This window comes from Lytechinus pictus, chromosome 3 (assembly GCF_037042905.1).
Source record: "Lytechinus pictus isolate F3 Inbred chromosome 3, Lp3.0, whole genome shotgun sequence".
NCBI lineage: Eukaryota > Metazoa > Echinodermata > Echinoidea > Temnopleuroida > Toxopneustidae > Lytechinus > Lytechinus pictus.
Window position 1 is genome coordinate 38,347,726 of NC_087247.1, and position 18,933 is coordinate 38,366,658.

The 18,933-nt window shown below is 36.7% G+C and overlaps 1 protein-coding gene across 1 annotated transcript in view; it reads right to left on the bottom strand.

The window, feature by feature from the left end:
• Nucleotides 1-634: 634 nt before the first annotated feature.
• LOC129255642 (C-type mannose receptor 2-like) overlaps nucleotides 635-18,933 on the bottom strand; it is a 29,830-nt gene continuing 11,531 nt past the window's right edge. The window contains exons 14-28 of the mRNA XM_064095968.1: nucleotides 17,679-17,855; nucleotides 17,167-17,211; nucleotides 16,161-16,348; nucleotides 9,559-9,629; nucleotides 9,044-9,138; nucleotides 8,260-8,502; nucleotides 6,974-7,125; nucleotides 6,300-6,405; nucleotides 5,807-5,921; nucleotides 5,398-5,524; nucleotides 4,386-4,560; nucleotides 3,605-3,865; nucleotides 3,143-3,328; nucleotides 2,551-2,598; nucleotides 635-2,211 (exon numbers count right to left, since the gene is read on the bottom strand). Of these exons, the coding sequence (XP_063952038.1) occupies nucleotides 1,985-2,211; nucleotides 2,551-2,598; nucleotides 3,143-3,328; nucleotides 3,605-3,865; nucleotides 4,386-4,560; nucleotides 5,398-5,524; nucleotides 5,807-5,921; nucleotides 6,300-6,405; nucleotides 6,974-7,125; nucleotides 8,260-8,502; nucleotides 9,044-9,138; nucleotides 9,559-9,629; nucleotides 16,161-16,348; nucleotides 17,167-17,211; nucleotides 17,679-17,855 (2,216 nt within the window). The 3' untranslated portion in view covers nucleotides 635-1,984. The remainder of the gene's footprint in view (nucleotides 2,212-2,550; nucleotides 2,599-3,142; nucleotides 3,329-3,604; nucleotides 3,866-4,385; nucleotides 4,561-5,397; nucleotides 5,525-5,806; nucleotides 5,922-6,299; nucleotides 6,406-6,973; nucleotides 7,126-8,259; nucleotides 8,503-9,043; nucleotides 9,139-9,558; nucleotides 9,630-16,160; nucleotides 16,349-17,166; nucleotides 17,212-17,678; nucleotides 17,856-18,933) is intronic.

The window sequence follows — 18,933 nt, forward strand, 5'->3', positions numbered from 1 at the left end:
AGGTACAATTCAAAGCAAAACTAAGAGCACCTAATTTAATACGTTATTGAGCACCATTACAGAGAACAGGGAGCGGTTTTGAAGGAGGGGGGGGGGGGGGCTGAGCTAGAAGTGGGGACCGGCCATGCCCAAAAGCACAAAAAGACAGTCAATTTTACGTTTTTGTAAACATTTACGGAAAAAAGGTGGGGTTGGGCTGAAGCCCCCTCGGTATAGTAGCCAGGTTCCTTGACCTCTGCATTATTGGTGCAACTCACAGAGATATAATATGCCCATACTGGTGCAACTTTGCTGCTAGTATAGTACTGCTAAAGTGGAATCTATATTTTTTTAAGAGTAAGCATCCTCGGAGATTTCTGGGTGCTCGGGTCAAATGTGTGTTGAGTGTGTACCTGCGAGGTACAATGTGTATATGAATATACAAAGAGACGGAGAAAACGAAGAGAGAGTGAGATAAAAGAAGGGGGATAGAGATGGGGGGAAGGGAGAGAAATATAGCTTATCCAACGACTCCACTTCGAACTTATGAAAACAGTTTATATTTCGTACTCTATACTGATCATTGAGGCAGGCATACGATCTTGGCAAGATACATAATACAACATAACAAAAATCAATCTCAAACGACAAAAAGGTAAGATATTGATTCAGCACTTTATTAAATCACATAATTCACTTGCAAGTAAATCTAAAGTTCACATATTCAAAATAATAACAATGGAAAATATGACAAAATGATAAACCTACCATAAATAAAGAAAATAAGGGAGAGAAAGGGCGGGGAATCAAACAAATAAAAAAGGAAAAAAGTCAAATGGGAGAGGTTAGTATTCCATGGTTTAAAAACAATGTTTTATAATAATCTTGTATAAAGTTTTAACAACATGTCCTTTGAATTAAACAAACTTGTAATTCAGCGATTAAAATGATAAAAAAGAGTTTACAAAAATGGCTACACAAATTGCAAGAATAAGGTGCTTTCACATAAAACAAATATAAAAAATACATTGACACATTTTGATAGGAAAGAAGTTACAAGTAATTGATTTCTACTATTCTCTTTACATGAAATATTAGGTGCTACTTTTGTAAATTATTGACCCAAAACGAACGTTACTACATGTACTAGGCGAATCCAATATCGAATCTTAATGACGTATACGAGGGGGGGGGGGATTGAATATTGATCATTAATTCAATCATTCGCGCAGTATTCAAAACTTACAAGATGCCTGAATAATAATTAACAATTGCTAGATAAATGAAAACGAGTGATATATGCCTATAATTGCCTTCTTAAAGGCTGTTTTTATCTGTTTTATTCTACATTTTCATTGTATCTACATGTACAAGTAGAATTCAGACGACGGTGAAAAGTCACAGACCCGTATGTTCAATTTTTCTACATTGGTAAGAAATTATGGTGTCACTATGTATAGTCAAATGTGACACCAAATCTCGAACAGCCTATATACAGAATCAATTCATACATGTTGCAATTAATCAGATAACCACACGTTCAAAACTATATAGTTTTATCAATAATTCAAGCATGGGAAAGACTGCAGTAACGACAACGTAAAAAAAAGAAATGTTTTCGGCTTCCCATAAATGTAGCATATACCTAGACCATGGCCTATGAATTTAACAAGACTTCAGAATACGGGCCAATGACTTAATTTGATAATAAATCTTATTATTAAACTCCTGTTTCAGGTCACAAATTCCACTTAGTAAAAGAAAACCACAGGATTATTAAACTGAATTCAAATGAATTTTTGCTTTTCTTACGAAGATGAATAGCTCTAAAATACTTAGGAGGTTTGTTTTTTGGCGGATACAATGCTAATGAACGATATCAAATCCTTCAGATATAAGGTACAATGTATTTGACAATACAAAGTTGTTAAACGAACATTTCAAAAGAGAGGAAAGGAAAGAACTTATGACGGGAAGAATACATGATTTTTAGTTACATATTGCTTTAGGTGTTAACACTGAGCATCGCGTCGTCAAACGAACCTGTTCGACCTCCTCGATTATCTTCATTAAAAAGCTGCTCGGGTGCGACTTCTAGGCCGGCCACCGATCGGAAATACGCTACCATTCTCTTTTGACGTCTTAACATGGCGACGAGTCCGGCAACGATGACAATAAAGGCTACACCCGCGATTGCTATGCCTACGATTGCGCCAACGCCCAAGGCACCCCCTGAAAATATAACGAAAAAAAATTATATTAGAAGACTCTGGACCTACTTTATTTCATTGATCTATTATTCAAAACGCAGAGTGAACCCAAAATCAACTCAGACCATCGACATTCCTGTCAGCACACTTGAATCAAGTTGATCTGCCAATAAGATATTACGAGGAGAATGGTAAGGACGGACGGACGACTCGAAAACATGAAGCATCCGGTAACCACTTACGATGGGCGGAGGCATAAAGGTCAATAATTAACACAATCGGATTTATACAATAATAATATTGAATTCTACGAAATTCAATTGCATTCTAAGCAATGAATTATGAGAGAGAGTTTTCTTACCTATTGGTTTTTGTTCACTTGGTGCTGTTGTCATGTATATTGGACCTCCTGAATAAGGATAACGAAACAAAAAAGTAGATTTAAAGCTGTGTAGGAATAAGAATCAGTTATTAAAAAATAGAGAAAATATAATTGTTAGCACAATATCGTGTGACCATCATTTTTAGAATTGATAAGAGAGTACCGAGCATAAGGCAGCATGGGACCGTTCTTGACAAGGGATGGAGGCACTATTTTCATAAATACTCGTCCGACAATTACCACAGCAACATTCACAGAGCAGTGGTTCTCAGCTAAAATTCTTGACACGATGTCTCACAACCTAAAATGCATGCTCGAGTCAATAGCATGCACGACGAAGTCAAAATCCACCCTGATCGGATCGCATCGGTATGTTCTGCGCTATTTCGTCTCAATACTATCTTCAAACTATGAACGCGAAATGCAGCAGCATTCCAACATGCGCATGATTTTTCAATATTAGTGAGTTCATCTTTTATTGCGTTGTTCTCTAGTCCGCTATCAGGATACCATTCTGAAACGTAAAGTCCCTACTCTGATGTTCAGAGACATAAAGCCCCTTGGTAAATACCTGTAGTGTACTTGCAGACAAACGGCCATTTTTCTAGACAGTAGAGGTCATTCCACTGCCCCACATGCCCGCCGTTGGTATACATCTGGGTACACTCTTCGTCCTGCTCGTCTCCATTAGTGCCGCTAGGCTCTCCAGGTGCCCAGGAGGTATACTCATACGGGGTCTCATCTTCCCAGGTGAAACCTATACCACAAAAGATTTTAGATTAAAGAATTTATTATTTTAATATTCATTTCAAAACTTTCATGTTTATCTCTTATTCCAAAATAAACAAATTAATGGAGCACTTGACTTCTAAATAGATTATCTTGATATAAAACGGCAACATAATTATGAATGCCTGTTCAATTAGGGGGTCTACTACCATTATTATTACTTTTCACTTTTATTTTCTGTAAAAATATAAACAAATTAAAATTAAAGGCAAATACTTTGAAAGTGTCTTATATTCATTCTTACCGAAGCTATCGATATTATTGAGCCCGATCCATACACTATAAATATCACCCTTGACAAGGGAGATCACAAAATCTCGCTCTCTGGTACTGTGGATACTGACAAGACTTGCTCGATCTCCATTGCAGACGTAGCGGGCAGCAGACCACGGTACCACAAATTCGTCTTGAAGATAGGCTTTATAGCAGGCGCTTCCATGGACAGACCAGTCACTATCGGGACAATCTTCGGGAGAGAGTGTGGGCTGCTGTGGTGGGATACCACCTAGGCATGACGAAAATGCGAAAGGTAAGAATTTTGGTCGTTGGTTGACTTAACATAAGAATTACAACATTTGAGTAATTACAATAATATACTGGATTTCATGATCTAACATTTCCCCAGTTCCGGTTTCCTGACGAGAGATTAAAGAATCGAAATAGCATGAATTATACAAATTCAACTTTCGTACTCTGATGTAAAAGTAGGATTGGAGAACAATGGAATTCCGATCGAGACATTCTACGCATGGGGGAACGTCATCATGTTCCGACATACAAATTTCCGCGCTACAAACGTGTTTTTCCTAATAAGGCTTCTATGGAAGTTCACTCGTTTTTTTCACTTGCATTTACATGTTATTCATTTCCATTGGATCTATAGCTTTTGGTGTGCTTGCCTGATTTGCTTCCATTAATCTCTCACCTTCCGTCCAAAGTTTTTTCTATGGTAATCGCAAAGTTCTTTGTGTAAAAAAGGAAACAGCTTGGCCTAATAAGAACAACCAGTTAAACCAATACAATACCTTGAGTGAACTTGCAGACGGCGCCATACTTTTGATCACACGGCACATCGTCCCATGCACCTTTGTTTGGTTGGATTGCCACACACTTTTCATCAGGACCTAGGGACGGTTGCCCCGATGCCCAGCGGGTATATACCACTGGCCAGGTGTCATCCCAGCCATATGTGTTATTTTTCTGAAATAAACAAACAAAATTTAAAAAAATCAATAAGAAACATTACGTACAGAAAGCTGACAATATAAAACTTGTAAGATCAGAGATCAAGGAAGGATGCACAGCGCGTGATGAAAGAAACACCAGTTAATATGTGCATGATGTAGCTTCTTGTAAAGGATAAGAGTATCTCCACTAATTTGAGCCCAGTAAAATTTGCATTACATTTGTTTTAAATTTTAACTTTCTTACCGTCCAACATGTCCAAGAACGCCAGCAATAACCCTTTTACATTACTCCACATTGCTTTTCTATATCGCAAGCGGCGCGCAAGGACAATATCACAGTAAATATTAAGTAAAACTACCGAAAAACATTGACACAATTAATTACATTGCATCAAGGTCATTTTGGTATGCAAACTTGACCTGCATTTACTCTCATCTTGAACATTGAAATGGACATCATCGCCACTATCAGCAAAACTATATTATTCACAGTGACCGCTGTATAACTTCAATAACCATGATGTCCAAAACAGCTGATCTAATGACAGATATTTTGATTTGAAGGAGGAGGGTCATTTCAACGCGCCCCCTCCGAAAATATTGTTCCCTTTGAGTTTTCCCCTAGTCTGTCATGAAGGTGCATCATTATATTATTCCACGTTATGAGTCATTGTGAGATTAGCTGAAACATTAATTACAATCGTCCAAGATTAACACAATTTGTCATTGATTATGGATTTTGAACACTTCTGAATTTCAATCACTGTTAAAAACATTTACTTTGCAAATAGAACATTCGAAGTTTAAAACTACATCAGTGGTACTGTTAATTATAAGCAGTCTGACTCACCCGAATGAGGCCAATGTACATGGGAGAATCGATGCCAGCATTGTTGAGCATCAAACTGATCTCATTGTTCTCATAGATGGAGTTGATAGATGCGAGGGTGGATCCCAATCCATCAGATTCACACTTCCTGAAGGGGAGAGAGAGAGAGAGAGAGAGAGAGAGAGAGAGAGAGAGGGGGGGGGTGAAAACAGTATTAAGTATCATAGTTATGTATGGGAGGGACTGAACAGTAAAGAGAGAAAAAACAGTTTTAATCTAACTTCTTCACTTTTGTTTTCAGGACTATATAATTTGCCTACTACACTAAATGTTATGTTTCGATTAAAACCTGCTCTATCAAAATTCATATTACATGCTTCTGTCCGTGATTTCTCTTGACCCCAAAAAAACTTTAAAATGTTTAACATACTTCTTAGCTTGTTCCCTTGTGTAAGTTCCATTGTGAATTTTGTAGCAAGCGTTGCCATAGTGATGGTAGGAGCCACATAATGAAAGCGTTGGACTAGGTGGAGTTCCGTCCGCATCTGGATAAAACAAACAAAGTAAATGAATGACGTTTGATGTTTGCAATAATGATAATTTAAGAATTGGAAATATGCTTTTGTCAAACACTTGTTCTGAGTACCTATATGTTTCTATTATTTAAATGTCTATTTTTCGCTTTTACTGGAAATATTATAATTTTCTATCTAAACCATCAAACTTTCTTAAAATGTTTCAGACTAACATGATAATGTTACAAGAGCAATATAACGTTGTACTAATATAAAAAAATGTTTTTAAACGTTATGTGAAAACCAATATTCTAATACCTGATTCTTAACGTTAGAAAAGTATGTGCTAGCAGGGAACATGCGCACGGTAAAGCTGTATATTATGTAGATACTGACAGAGGCTATTACCTCTAGGTATCTGGCAAAGAGATTTGTACTTCTGGGTACACTCGGCATCATTCCAAACCCCAGGATCATTTCCGCTGTTTGATCCAAACATGACGATACAATCTTCCTACATGGGTAAAGAATCACATTATTAAATGGGATTTACATAAAAAACAGTCACTGAAATATTGTAAAATTGAATTATTCATTATTTGCGTGGTGTATGACAGTAAGTGTTCCTTCTATCTGTTAAGGCATTTGTGTCAGTCACAGAAATTGGCACACGGGAGGAATGTGAACTTATTTAAAAATGAATATCCAACTTGATATGAAATAATATGGATGGCATATAAATGATGACTTAATACACAATATCACTATCGAATGTAGCAGCATATTATACTAATATCCTATTACCTGGCTTTATTGGCTTACTAGTATTACATTCCTGGTCGAAAAACAGTAGTCCTAAAAACCCAACATTTGTTTTCAGATTTCAACAATTCTTTACTCACAATAAATTATAACGAATATTCTTCTCTTTTTAAACTGGACATGTATCACTCATTGTCACAAAGCATATCCTTGTCAGTATTCAAGGGAGAAGAAAGAGTTATATTTTTTTGAAGAATGAAATATTTGAACTTAATTGACTTTATGATCAATCAATTTGGATGGATATGATGATTACATACACTGTGGCCATTGTCATTTGGTTCGTTCCTATCCCAGTTTGTGTAGAGGACTGGTGTACCATCAGACCATGTGAAAAGACCCTCACTCTCTTGGTCATTTAATCCAATCCAGACCGGGTAAGGTTCATTCTCCAACAGGGTTACGATGTAAGCTGTAACATGAATGTGTGATTGAATCGCGGAATGCATTCAAGTAATCTTATATGCTAGTAAACATAGATAATGAGGTTATGGCAGGAAGGACAATGCAGAAATTTCCTGCAGGGTTCAACTTAAAGAGGGCAACAGATAAAAGTAAAAATAATAACGATGATAATAATATATAAAAACATTTGGAAGTTCAATCAGTTGCATATCCTGCACGTGGCCAACGAGGCACGTGCACCGGGTGCCCATTTAATAGGGGCGCAATATAGGGGAAAATGACGGGGGATTAAAATCCTGGAAATTTAAAATCTAATGAACTAAACTATAAGCGTCAACAGATTGAAGGAGTGCGATATCAGCGCCTGTCGAGGGTTTTAAAAGTCGGAAAGCTAGGGCGCAATTTTAGCGTTTTTCCCCGGCTTTAAATGTCGGAAAGGGCCCAATTTTCGTCGTCTACCATGCACCGAATAGCCTAGGTACACTGCTGCCTTTGACCATGTAAATGTGATGAACAAGCTCGGATTTAATCGAGATGAGCGGTTTAGTTTTGAGACCTTACCCCTAACGAGATCTTTCCGATACACACGTAATCCATTAGGTAATAAATGACGTTTGTCTTCAAAAGTCACTACATTTTCTGTAAGATTTAAAACATTGCTTGTAAATTATTTTACATACAGAAGCAGGTTGAATTAATCATAAAGTCACTCTCCTGAATTTTGAAAGCAAAAATAAATTCTTAAAGCTCACCATAATTCTTGATATTGATGTTTATCTAAACAATCAAGATATTCTATTAAATATTTTCTTTAGATTTAATACAAGAAAAGGAACTTGTCACTAAGAATCTATAAACCTTGTACCCACATTTCGATCAAAGTTACTTCCTCGACCAATCAATAAAACTTCCAATTCGGCTGTTGGCATAGTCGGGATGCTTCGTGCAGATAATTTAACCATAATAAACTACAAATTTACAATAGTTATGTTTGCTATCGATTGCAAACACGTTTCATGTAGCATCCCCTATGTTCATATCTGCAGAAGATAAACATGAAATGACACAATCAATGCAAGATCACATTCACATTCCCGATTCCATTAATTGAAAGTTGATTAACAAGACCCACTCTTCTTACCCTGCTCACTACGATCTCGAATACTGGCCAAGTCTCCGCCAAGGCTCTGACAGATATTCCTGTGATTGGTCCACGTCTCCCAATAATCGACGAACTGGAAGCATTTATTGCCCCAGGTGAACCAATTCTTTGGACAGAACCCTTCACCTTGCTGTGTTGGAGCAGGGGTGTAAGCATGGCCTCCTGGGTCTCGCTTACAGACGTACGCCATCTGAGTATCACATTCTTCAAGGCTCCAGCCACCTGGATTTAGAACGATTAAGGGCAATTCCACATAACGAAAACTCACTTTATATTTCATTAAAAGAAGAATCGCGTTTTATCATTATGAATCCAAAGTATTGAATCCGATTTTGTCCCCGTGAACAGGGGTGGCCGAATTCACCTTAAATGCGCACTCGCAGCAATTATCCTTACCCCTCTCTCCACTTTACCTGGTTCAGAGCATCATCCATCCTCAACCCAACCGTCCTACACTCCTCCTCCACTTGCCTCTTTTGGGTCATCTTTGGCCTTCCCCTCCACCTCCTCGAATCACCCACCTATAACTCAAAAGCCCTTCTTAAAACATGCTCGGGATAGATGAAATCAACTTTTGCGAGCTTTTCAATTCCTTCGATATTATTAAACATGCACATTGAGGTAAACAAATCTAATGCATGCATATTTCATTCCAGAGATTAACCAGTGACTAGCTAAAATAATTGTTTTAATTTTGATCTGATTGCAAACATTTGTGAAAGGGGTCAATACTTTATTTTGTTTCAAGTGTTTGTCGGCTCACCCGTTTCTGCGTTAAGTTTGACACACATTTTGACTTCATCCCCCGGCTCGTGTTCATCCCATTGGAAGTAATCAGCAGGAGAACCATCTGCCCATCTAGAATAAAACAAATCAAATCAAGAAATAATTACTTTGATATGTCATACACGAGTCCCTAATTGAATGTCCCGTAATCCTCACCCCTCCAATCACTGCCATGCAGTAGAAACAGAGCTTAGAGTTTATGAGAGCTAAAAGAATGACCTCTCTGATTGGTTCATGAAGCGACAAGCAAAGTTAAAAAAGTAGTCACAAATGACTAGCAGACAACTATCGTAAGAATGTAATTTTGGTTTTCAATTATTATTTTTTAAAGTTACGCTTACATATACAGACCTTTAACACAAGTCTGTTGAGTTCGCAGCAATTATTTTTGTTTAAAAGTTCAACCATCATTCGGTTGCATTTTCAAATGTCTTTACTTTTTTAGAAATTATGCTAGGCTTTAAAATGATAAAAAAACATTTAAACGCTTACCTAAAACCTCCTCCGCTTGTTGTGTGACTGTTCAAACCGGTCCAGGCAGCATCAAAGAAATGTCTATTTACCTGTGATTCAGACCAAGATATGTGGTTGTTCATACATTGTATGCCCGTACATTTGTTCATTTCACTGATATATTATTCATGTTATTTAAAATTAACTGATATAAAGTACCCTTGATAATTATCAAAGTTAAACATGGTTTACATTATAATACCCATGTCGAGCAAACAATAGTCGTACATAGTCGTACTTACACAAGAACCAAACATTAATTTGTACACCAAATTTTTTTTATAAGTTATAAGGCTTGTTTTAACATGGGGAGATGCACATCCTGGGGAGGTGGAAGTAAAGAATTGAGAATTGAGAATTGATTTTATTCTGTCCATTTAGGAAAATATTCTTGTTGGCATTTACATATACACAGAAATATACAAAATCAAAGCGTAAAGATAAATTCTACAGAATATATATACAATCACACATATTTGAAGAAAAATACATAATACAAAATAATTTCAATCAAATCGGTAACATTTTACTCTTAATCATCGTTATTATTAATATAATTATCATTATTATTATTATCAATCTTATTATTATCATTATGATTATTATTATTAATTGTATTATTATTATTATTATTATTGTTATTGTCATTGTTATTATCATTATTATTATTATTATTATTATTATTATTATTATTATTACTATTATTATTATTATTAATATTGTTTCTATTATTACAATTATCAATAATCAATCATTACTATTATCATTATCATTATTACAGGATATACAGAAAAAAAAACATACAAAGAAATACAACAAACTACATACAGTCATACAAATAAGGGGAAAATACATAATATAAAATAATTTCACTCAAAATCGGTACAACTTTGCTCTTAATTATTGTTATTGTTATTTATTTTCAATATCATTATTATCATTGTCATTATCATTATTATTAATATTATTATTACTATTATCATTAATATAATTTTCCTATCATTATTAATTATTATTATTATTATTATTATTATTATTATTATTATTATTATTAATTATCATTATCATCATTATCATTCATCATTATTATCATAATCATCATTATAAATAGACAATTGCTCATTCAATGCTTTCATTTCAGTCGATAGTATCAGGGTAATATTAGTAAATTGTATACATGTGTGAGAATATAGTAGGTGACTGACGAAGTGGCAAGATTACAGGCTTGATTGAAGTTGTTCGTTGTATTTTCGAATGGAGAGCGGCACAAAAGAATGAAGGAAACGCGATGTTCGAGCCCTCATTGATCTATACCGCCTTCCAGATCGCATTTGAATATAACATGAGTGGAGGGGGTGGTCCTTATTTTGTATGATCTGTGAGGCCTGTTTCAAGATTGCTTGAACGCATTCATTGGTCACATTTGCCACTTCTCCAGTAATCTTCCCAGCACAATTGGCTATTTTCTGCAATTTCTTCATGTCTTCTTGTCTGCACCCTCCGAACCAGACAACACAACTGAAAAGCATAACACTTTCTATCACTGATTTGTAGAAAAGCTTTAACAGAATTCTATCAACATTGAAAGAATTCATTTTCCGAAGAAAGTATAATCGTTGTTGGGCCTTTGTACAGTGCGTCCCAAAAAAAACTATACACTTTTGAAATGGCTGCCAAATAAAAAGTATATCACTTTGGGGGAAAAGACTTATACATATGGAAAGCCGATAAAGTCATCTTTCAAATGACACCAAAATGTTGGAAAACTATTCATGCTTGAGTGAGCACTACCCGCTTAAACAAAGGGTATGAAAATTAGGGTGGGCAGGAATTAGCCTTTCGGTTTCTTTCAGTTTTTGAGAGGCGAGTCCCTTGGAACTTGCAAACTTGAGGGTGTTCTGATGAATTGATGGTCATTCATTATCAATTTAAATTGTTAGAGCAAATTTCATGAATTATCAAATTGAAATTCCATGCATGAGTGAGCATGAATTGCAATCTTTAGTGAAGCATTTTAACTTACAATGTGGGTCTCAGCAGTGTGTTCATTGGAGTCAGGAGAATAGGGGTAAGAAATGACTTCAGTGTGTGAAGTAAGCTGATGGGAAAAGGGTCAACAGAACGTTTAGCCTCCCTCCTACAGGTCCGTCCCTCCCCCCTCCTGTTGAGATTGAGACTGATTGCTATTACATGTACGCATTAAGTGCAAAGCGGACTGTCAATTTGATAATAAATTCTGAAAATTAGATCATAAACTTTTATCTATCAATCATTCAATCAACAATCTGTTAGTAAATAAACTCAATCAATGTCATCAATCAAATATTCACCTTTTTCAATAAATTATCAATCAAACATTCAGCTTTTTCAATAAATGATTTCATAAATTATCATAATTAGTCAAGTTCTTAATAAATCATTCGAAGGAAAAGAAAGACCCATCAACCATCAGTCACTTGGCATTTTAAGTTTTAAATACCAACCAAGAGAAAGAAAGGGGTGGAGGGCGGGGTGAGTACATGACATGTAATTTTTTAAGAGAACACCAAGAAGAATGCCCCTTTAACCCAGTCTTACCCTATCTCATCCCCTTGCATGTAACAGGTACCATCACATTACTCTGACTCTCACAAGCACACTTGCTAAGATCCACATAATAAACGAAAAATGCTACACTAAAATTACAATTCCCGTTTACTCATGCATTACATTTCAATTTAGTAACTCGTGAAATTTGCTTAAGAAACCAAAACGGATCTCCATTTATCAGTAATTTAGCATAACACCCTTAACTTTGCAAGTTCCAAAGGACTCACCTAAAAAAAAAAAGGAATTAAGGCTAATTCCTGCTCACCCTAGCAAAGGCTAGTCTCTCAGGAGGGGTGAAAGGGGTAGAGAGAGAGAGGGGGGGGGGGTTAAGTGTTCTGTTGACCCATATCCCGTCAACCTACTTCCCCCACCTAAGTCCTATCCCTATTCTGACTTCCATGAACACATTGCTGAGATCCACTTAAAAAGTGAAAAATTGTATTTCATGTTCACTCATACATTAAATTTCAATTTAATAATTCTTAAAATTTGCTCTAAAAACCTAAATTGATAATGCTTGATCATTGATTTATCAAAACATCCTCAACTTTGCAAGTTCCAAGGGACTCGCATCTCAAAAACTGAAAGAAATTGGAAGGCTAATTCCTGCCCACCCTAATTTTCATACCCTTTGTTTTAGTGGGCAGTGCTCGCTCAAGCATGAAAATTTTTCCAACTTTTTGGTGTCATTTTAAAGTTGACTTTATAGGCTTCCATGTATGTAAGTGTTTTCCCCCAAAGTGATATATTTTTTATTTGGCAGCCATTTCAAAAGTGTACAGTTTTTTTTGGGACGCACTGTATATAGAGACTGACACTGATCCTTCCATGAAATTTCACTATCAACTATAGTACCCAAATACTTAAAGTTGTTAACATTTTCTATAACCTCTCCTTTGAACATAATTGGGTTTGTCTGACCTCGGTTTGTACGAAAATCTGTTATCATCTCCTTTGTTTTAGCCGTGTTTAGTTCCAAGAAATTATTATCACACCAATTCTCAAACATTAACAACTCTTCACGATATTTACTTTCGTTATTGTTACGAATCATGCCGATGATGGCAGTATCGTCAGCATATTTGATTATTGTTACGTCATCGCTTGATGAGATGCAATCATTGGTATAAATAATAAATAATGGTGCAGACAACACGCTACCCTGGGGGGAACCTGTGTTTGTAATGAGGGGGTTCGACGAAACACCTTTTAGTTTTACACTTTGAATTCTCTCTGTCAGAAAGTTGTGGAGCCATAATATGAGAGAGGGTTTTAGATTAGTGTCAGCTAGCTTATTCATCAGTAGGTGAGGCTGAATTGTGTTAAAAGCCGACGAAAAGTCGACAAAGGCGGTACGAATATAACAACCAAGTTTATCAACGTGCTGGGCAATCAAGTGTGTTAACAATAACACAGCATCATTTACAGATTTGCGTGGTTGGTAAGCAAATTGTAAAGGATCAATGTCAGGCAGTATCTGTGGGAGAATGTGTTTCTGAAGTATTAGCCGTTCAAAACATTTTACCACCAATGAGGTGAGAGAAATTGGTCGGTAATCATTGAGTTCAGATGCTTGAGGTGATTTAGCTGCTGGGATTATAGTCGATGTCTTCCAGCATAGTGGAACAAGGTTTTGGTCCAAAGATGCTTGAAAAAGTGTGACAAATGGGGTTGCTAATTGCTGGGCACACGTTTTAAGCACTCTCCCACAAATACCGTCCGGTCCCATTGATTTCCTTGGGTTGGTGCGTTTGAAGTACATAACAACATCATTGTATTGACATATTATGGGTGTATCATTGAGATCTTTAAGGGAGGTTACAATTCTTTCCCTCTCCGCGTCAAAGCACTTGTCATCGAATCTTGCATAAAACTTATTAAATCTATTAGACATATCGTAAACAGAACATGAATCTAACATTGGGGGAGATTTCTGTTTCGGTTTGTAACCTGTCATCGTTTGCATACACTTCCAGGCATCACGTGTATTATTAGATCTAAAATTACTTTCCATTTTTTCTTTATACTTTTTCTTTGCCTTAACAATTTCTTTTTGAATGTTATGATTAATCTCACGCAGGGCATTATCGTCCCTGCTTGCAAAAGCCCTGTTTCTTTGCACAAACATATCCCTCAAACTTTTCCTGACCCAGGGTTTTTGGTTCGGAAAAATCGTAATTTCTCTGTCCTTAATGTGTAGATCTTGACAGAACAAAATATAACCATTGATAATTTCTACTGCTTCATCTAAATTTGAAGCGCTAGAGATGAGTAAGTCCCAATCAGTGATATCAAAACAGGTCTGGAGATTTTCAGACGCTTCCTTGTTCCATACTTTGATTTTCTTTATCTGAACCTTTTCTCTTTTGATCAGTTGTCTGTATTTAGGAAGTAGGTGTACAGTTAAGTGGTCTGATTTGCCGATGCCGTGTCGGGCAGTCGCCTTGTAAGCATTGCGCACGGAGCTGTAACATCGGTCAAGTACATTATTTCCTCGTGTTGCACAATCGACGACCTGATGATAGTTCGGTAGGATGTTTTCCAGACGACAATGGTTGAAGTCCCCTATCACGATAATTGGCGCATCAGGGGATGCCATGGCTAATGAGTTGACAGTGTCCGAGATGGTTGCAGATGCGCTGTCTGCATCTCCGTCGGGGGGCACATATACGAGCAGGATGTGAACTTGGCCAAACTCTCTTGGGAGATAGAATGGGCGGAAAGATGTACATAGCAATTCAATGTTTGGCTCGCATACCTGTGATCTAACGGTGAAGTTCCTACACCCGTTTTCATTCAAGTAGATGCATACCCCGCCGCCCTTTGACTTCCGTGTCGTTGTCAATGATCTGTCCAGTCGAATGAGCTGGAAACCGTCGATGTCGATGGAGTCGCTCGGGATAGATGATGTAAGCCATGTTTCAGTAAAACATAATAGACTGGACTCTCGGAATCCAAAATTATACCTCACTAAACCTCTTATCTCGTCGATTTTGTTCGGAATTGATCTCACATTCGCCATAGTAATGAATGGTAGCGGGGGCCTGTTGCCACGGCGACGAACGCGTTGTCTGATGCCGCCTTTCTTCCCGCGTTTACGTCGTTTCTGGTTCGGTATATACACAGCCGGTGTTTTCATCCCGGTCTCCACGTAAAGGTACCCAGGCCGGGAGAACTGGCGGTTGGATCCCAGAAGATTCCGCTGTGTTAAGTTCGTACATGAACGAGGGTTCATATGATATCCTGTTTCCATGACCATAACATTCACATTCGGAGAATATGAGCAAAGTTATCACAATAACAATAATCCAAGACATAGAGCTGACGTGCACAGACATAATGACGAGATTGACGAAGGACAAAACAACACACAATCGTACAGAAACAGAAATTTAATCCAAAATTTCAGGAATTAAACAAGAAAGCCAAAGGGGTAAGGGGTGGTGGGAGAGGTGTAACCCGAAGTTTGTAAAATCAGCTGTTGAATGCAGGAGGGGTACAAACAGAAAGGTTATCACGTAACTACGTGCGTATAAAATTATGAGAGCACATCCAAAGCCGTACTTTAAACTATCATGTGATCGCGTAATTATGGAAAGCTGGCTAGAGATTGTTTCATGATTGTTTGATGACCCACTAGATTTCAAATCTGACAACATTCCTTGGTTTTTATTGGCTGAGAAATAGGTATCTGACCAGACCTCCATAGAACTCTTTCGCAATTAAAAGGTGTTATTTCCGAACAATTGGATTACGAGATACACAACCTTTATATATGCCTGAATATTTTTTTTTCTCAAAATTTACTGTACATAATATAATTCATCCATAAATGCTAGAAAACTTTGACATCTATGAATTCCTATCCTAAGCATTTGATTTTTTTTCGAAAATGGCTGGGTTTCATTTGCTTCAAAGAGTAGCTTACATAGGTCAGATTGATGGAATATGGCTCAGGTTACCATGGTTACTTAGAATCTGTAACTTCTTACCAATTCCTCCACGAACTTGTTCTCCTCCCGGCTATGTATAGAGACCAATGTAGCTTTCTGACCCTGGCAACCCATGCCAGCATCCTTCCAAATGGCCCTATTTTGTTCAGTTAGACCCATGAATCTATAACAGGTATCCAAGTTTGCGTTGTAGGTCCAGTTGTGCCAATCATCCCCACACTTAGGCGCTATTACGGAGTTACAAACACAAAAACATTTTTTATTGCGTTTGCTCAATTTATCAGAGTCATGCAGGAGTTCGTGTGTGTGTGAGTGTGTGCAAAGCCATAACTTAAAAGAATATTATCATTATTATTGTTATTATAAATATTATAATCATTATTATCATTATCATTATTATTATTATTTGTTTGGCGTCACCTGTGCCATGGAGGTGAAAAACGAACTGAATCACTTTGACACACAGGGGGTCGTTTAATAAAGCTGTTCGTAAGAGCGACTTTAAGAACGAATAGTGAACCTATCTTACGCGCCAAACCATACACCATCGCCAATTTAATATACCATTTACCACAAGAAAGGATCAACAGTCGTTCTTAACTTACAAACAGCTTTATGAAACATCCACCAGGCCCACCCGATATAACTGATTAAGGATGCAGGTGGACCACTACACCGTGGTTTCCCCCTACTCTTATACGAATAATGCAGTGGGTTCTTAACGTGCAAAGGTGGTGACTCTCATCTACACGGGGACTCCATTTAACGTCCTATCCGAGGGACGGAAATAGTGAGTGTGTTACATCTTGCATTCCTTCATTTACATATCCCCCTAGATGGTTATATCACCGTTTAAGTTTTATGCAAATAAGCAAAACCTTCTAAGCTTACATCCGATTTCGATGATGTATTAAATATACATTGTAAAAACTTGTTCAATCTTTTTTCTGTTTTCCCATATTAACTCTTTCTAGGATGGGATTGACCTTTTATGTATATATTCCCAATCCAAATTGAAATTTTAACTCTGTATACGTATACTTACACAGGCCAGGTGAAACATCTGGTAACGTCGTCATCACGTATGTATCTAATATAAAAAAAACCAAAATAGTGAAGTGAAATACATAATCATTAACTTACTTAATATTGAACCACTTATTGGGGTGGGTAACATGCACAAAAATCGTGTTTTAAGTTATCTAATACATGCATATAGGAAACGGCATGGAAAAATGGCAAGGTTGGCTAAAAGTCAATATCTTACTATAATGTAACGAATATTTATATCAGAGGCATAAGGAACACGAGAATAGTAATTATTACTTAATCACTTACAAATGTAGTGTTTAGTATTTTTGATTGTGTTATGGAAGTGTCATGTCCATCCTTAGGAGATCCGCGTGTCCTGTTATAATCCCTCTATATTGTCTTTATCAATTCTTTTAAATTAGCAATAACATCCAAGACGTAAACGAAAACTACAAAGCAGCATCTTGATGTCTGAATCATAATAAGTATCATAAATAGATACAAAGTCAAATGTCTGCAAATTACCTGTGGGTGCTTTGCATATCGAATTTCGCTTGGAATCTGAATCGATGAATTCCCATCCCTTTCCGTTAGATGCAGGGTATGCTACTAGCCCAACGTAAGTGTTTTGGGGTCTATCTTCAGGCATATTAGGACCCCAGTGAACATACTGCACCGGACTGCCATCGTACCACCAGAAATCTGTAGTACAAAGGAAAACAAAAATTAGTGTTGTGTATAAAGGCCACCGCACACCCTACGACTGGTCCACGATACGATTTTGGAACAAATCTCATTTTGCTCATTTTCTGACAATGTGAATGAAAATTATATTTGTATTCGAGGTTCAAATTAACAAAAAGAATACCAATATAATTTTTTCGAATGATTGCAAGCCTTTATTTTGGAGTTAAGACCAAATTAGTTTCAAATTGTAGCCAATCGTACGATTACTATAATGTTATTACAACTAGATATTAAATTCGCTTTTATACTAATAAGAATGATAGCATAGTCACAAAATAATATGAACTTAGGTTTTCGTACGATGATTTAGAACATTACACAGTAAGAAATTCCATATAGCATCAATTTCTACCATCATTTAGTTCAAAACCTGGTCGCAGAGCAATCGCAAGGTGTCCGGTAGCCTTACGGAAGTAAAACCTAATGACACAACCATACCGACGAAACCCACTCCAGACAGACCAAATAATTATCCCGTTATTTCCATCGACATACCATCGTCGGCTAGGAGTCGTTGTCGTTGGTAAGACTGTAGCATAAGATGGAAATTATTCTGTATCCTGTACTTGTAAAGTTACAGCCGTTATGATAAACGTATACAATGTCCCGTATATTGAAAATAAGTAATACCACTTGTAATACGTAAATTACACTGATGCCAAATTGGTGGCATACGATTTTTTTATGGGTTATAGGTGCTGACAGAGTCTCGGCATACTCTACATGCAACATTATCTATTTTGATGCCTTTTAATTAACTCATAACATTTATATATTGGGTTTAATATCAATTTGATAATCTGGATCTACCTGTCATCTTTTCACACAACATACATTAATTGGGATCGGCTTCTACAGGAAGGCATTGTGTTCCCAATGCGTGAGAATTAGTCTAGATATCTCTTTGATTATATAAAAACAAATACAGAATAAAATTATTTAATCAGTTTAACAATTACTATGACAATTTGGTTTATTGGAAAGCCGAACTGTTTGAAAGTGCATACTGGAAACCTCGATTCCTTGGCAATCT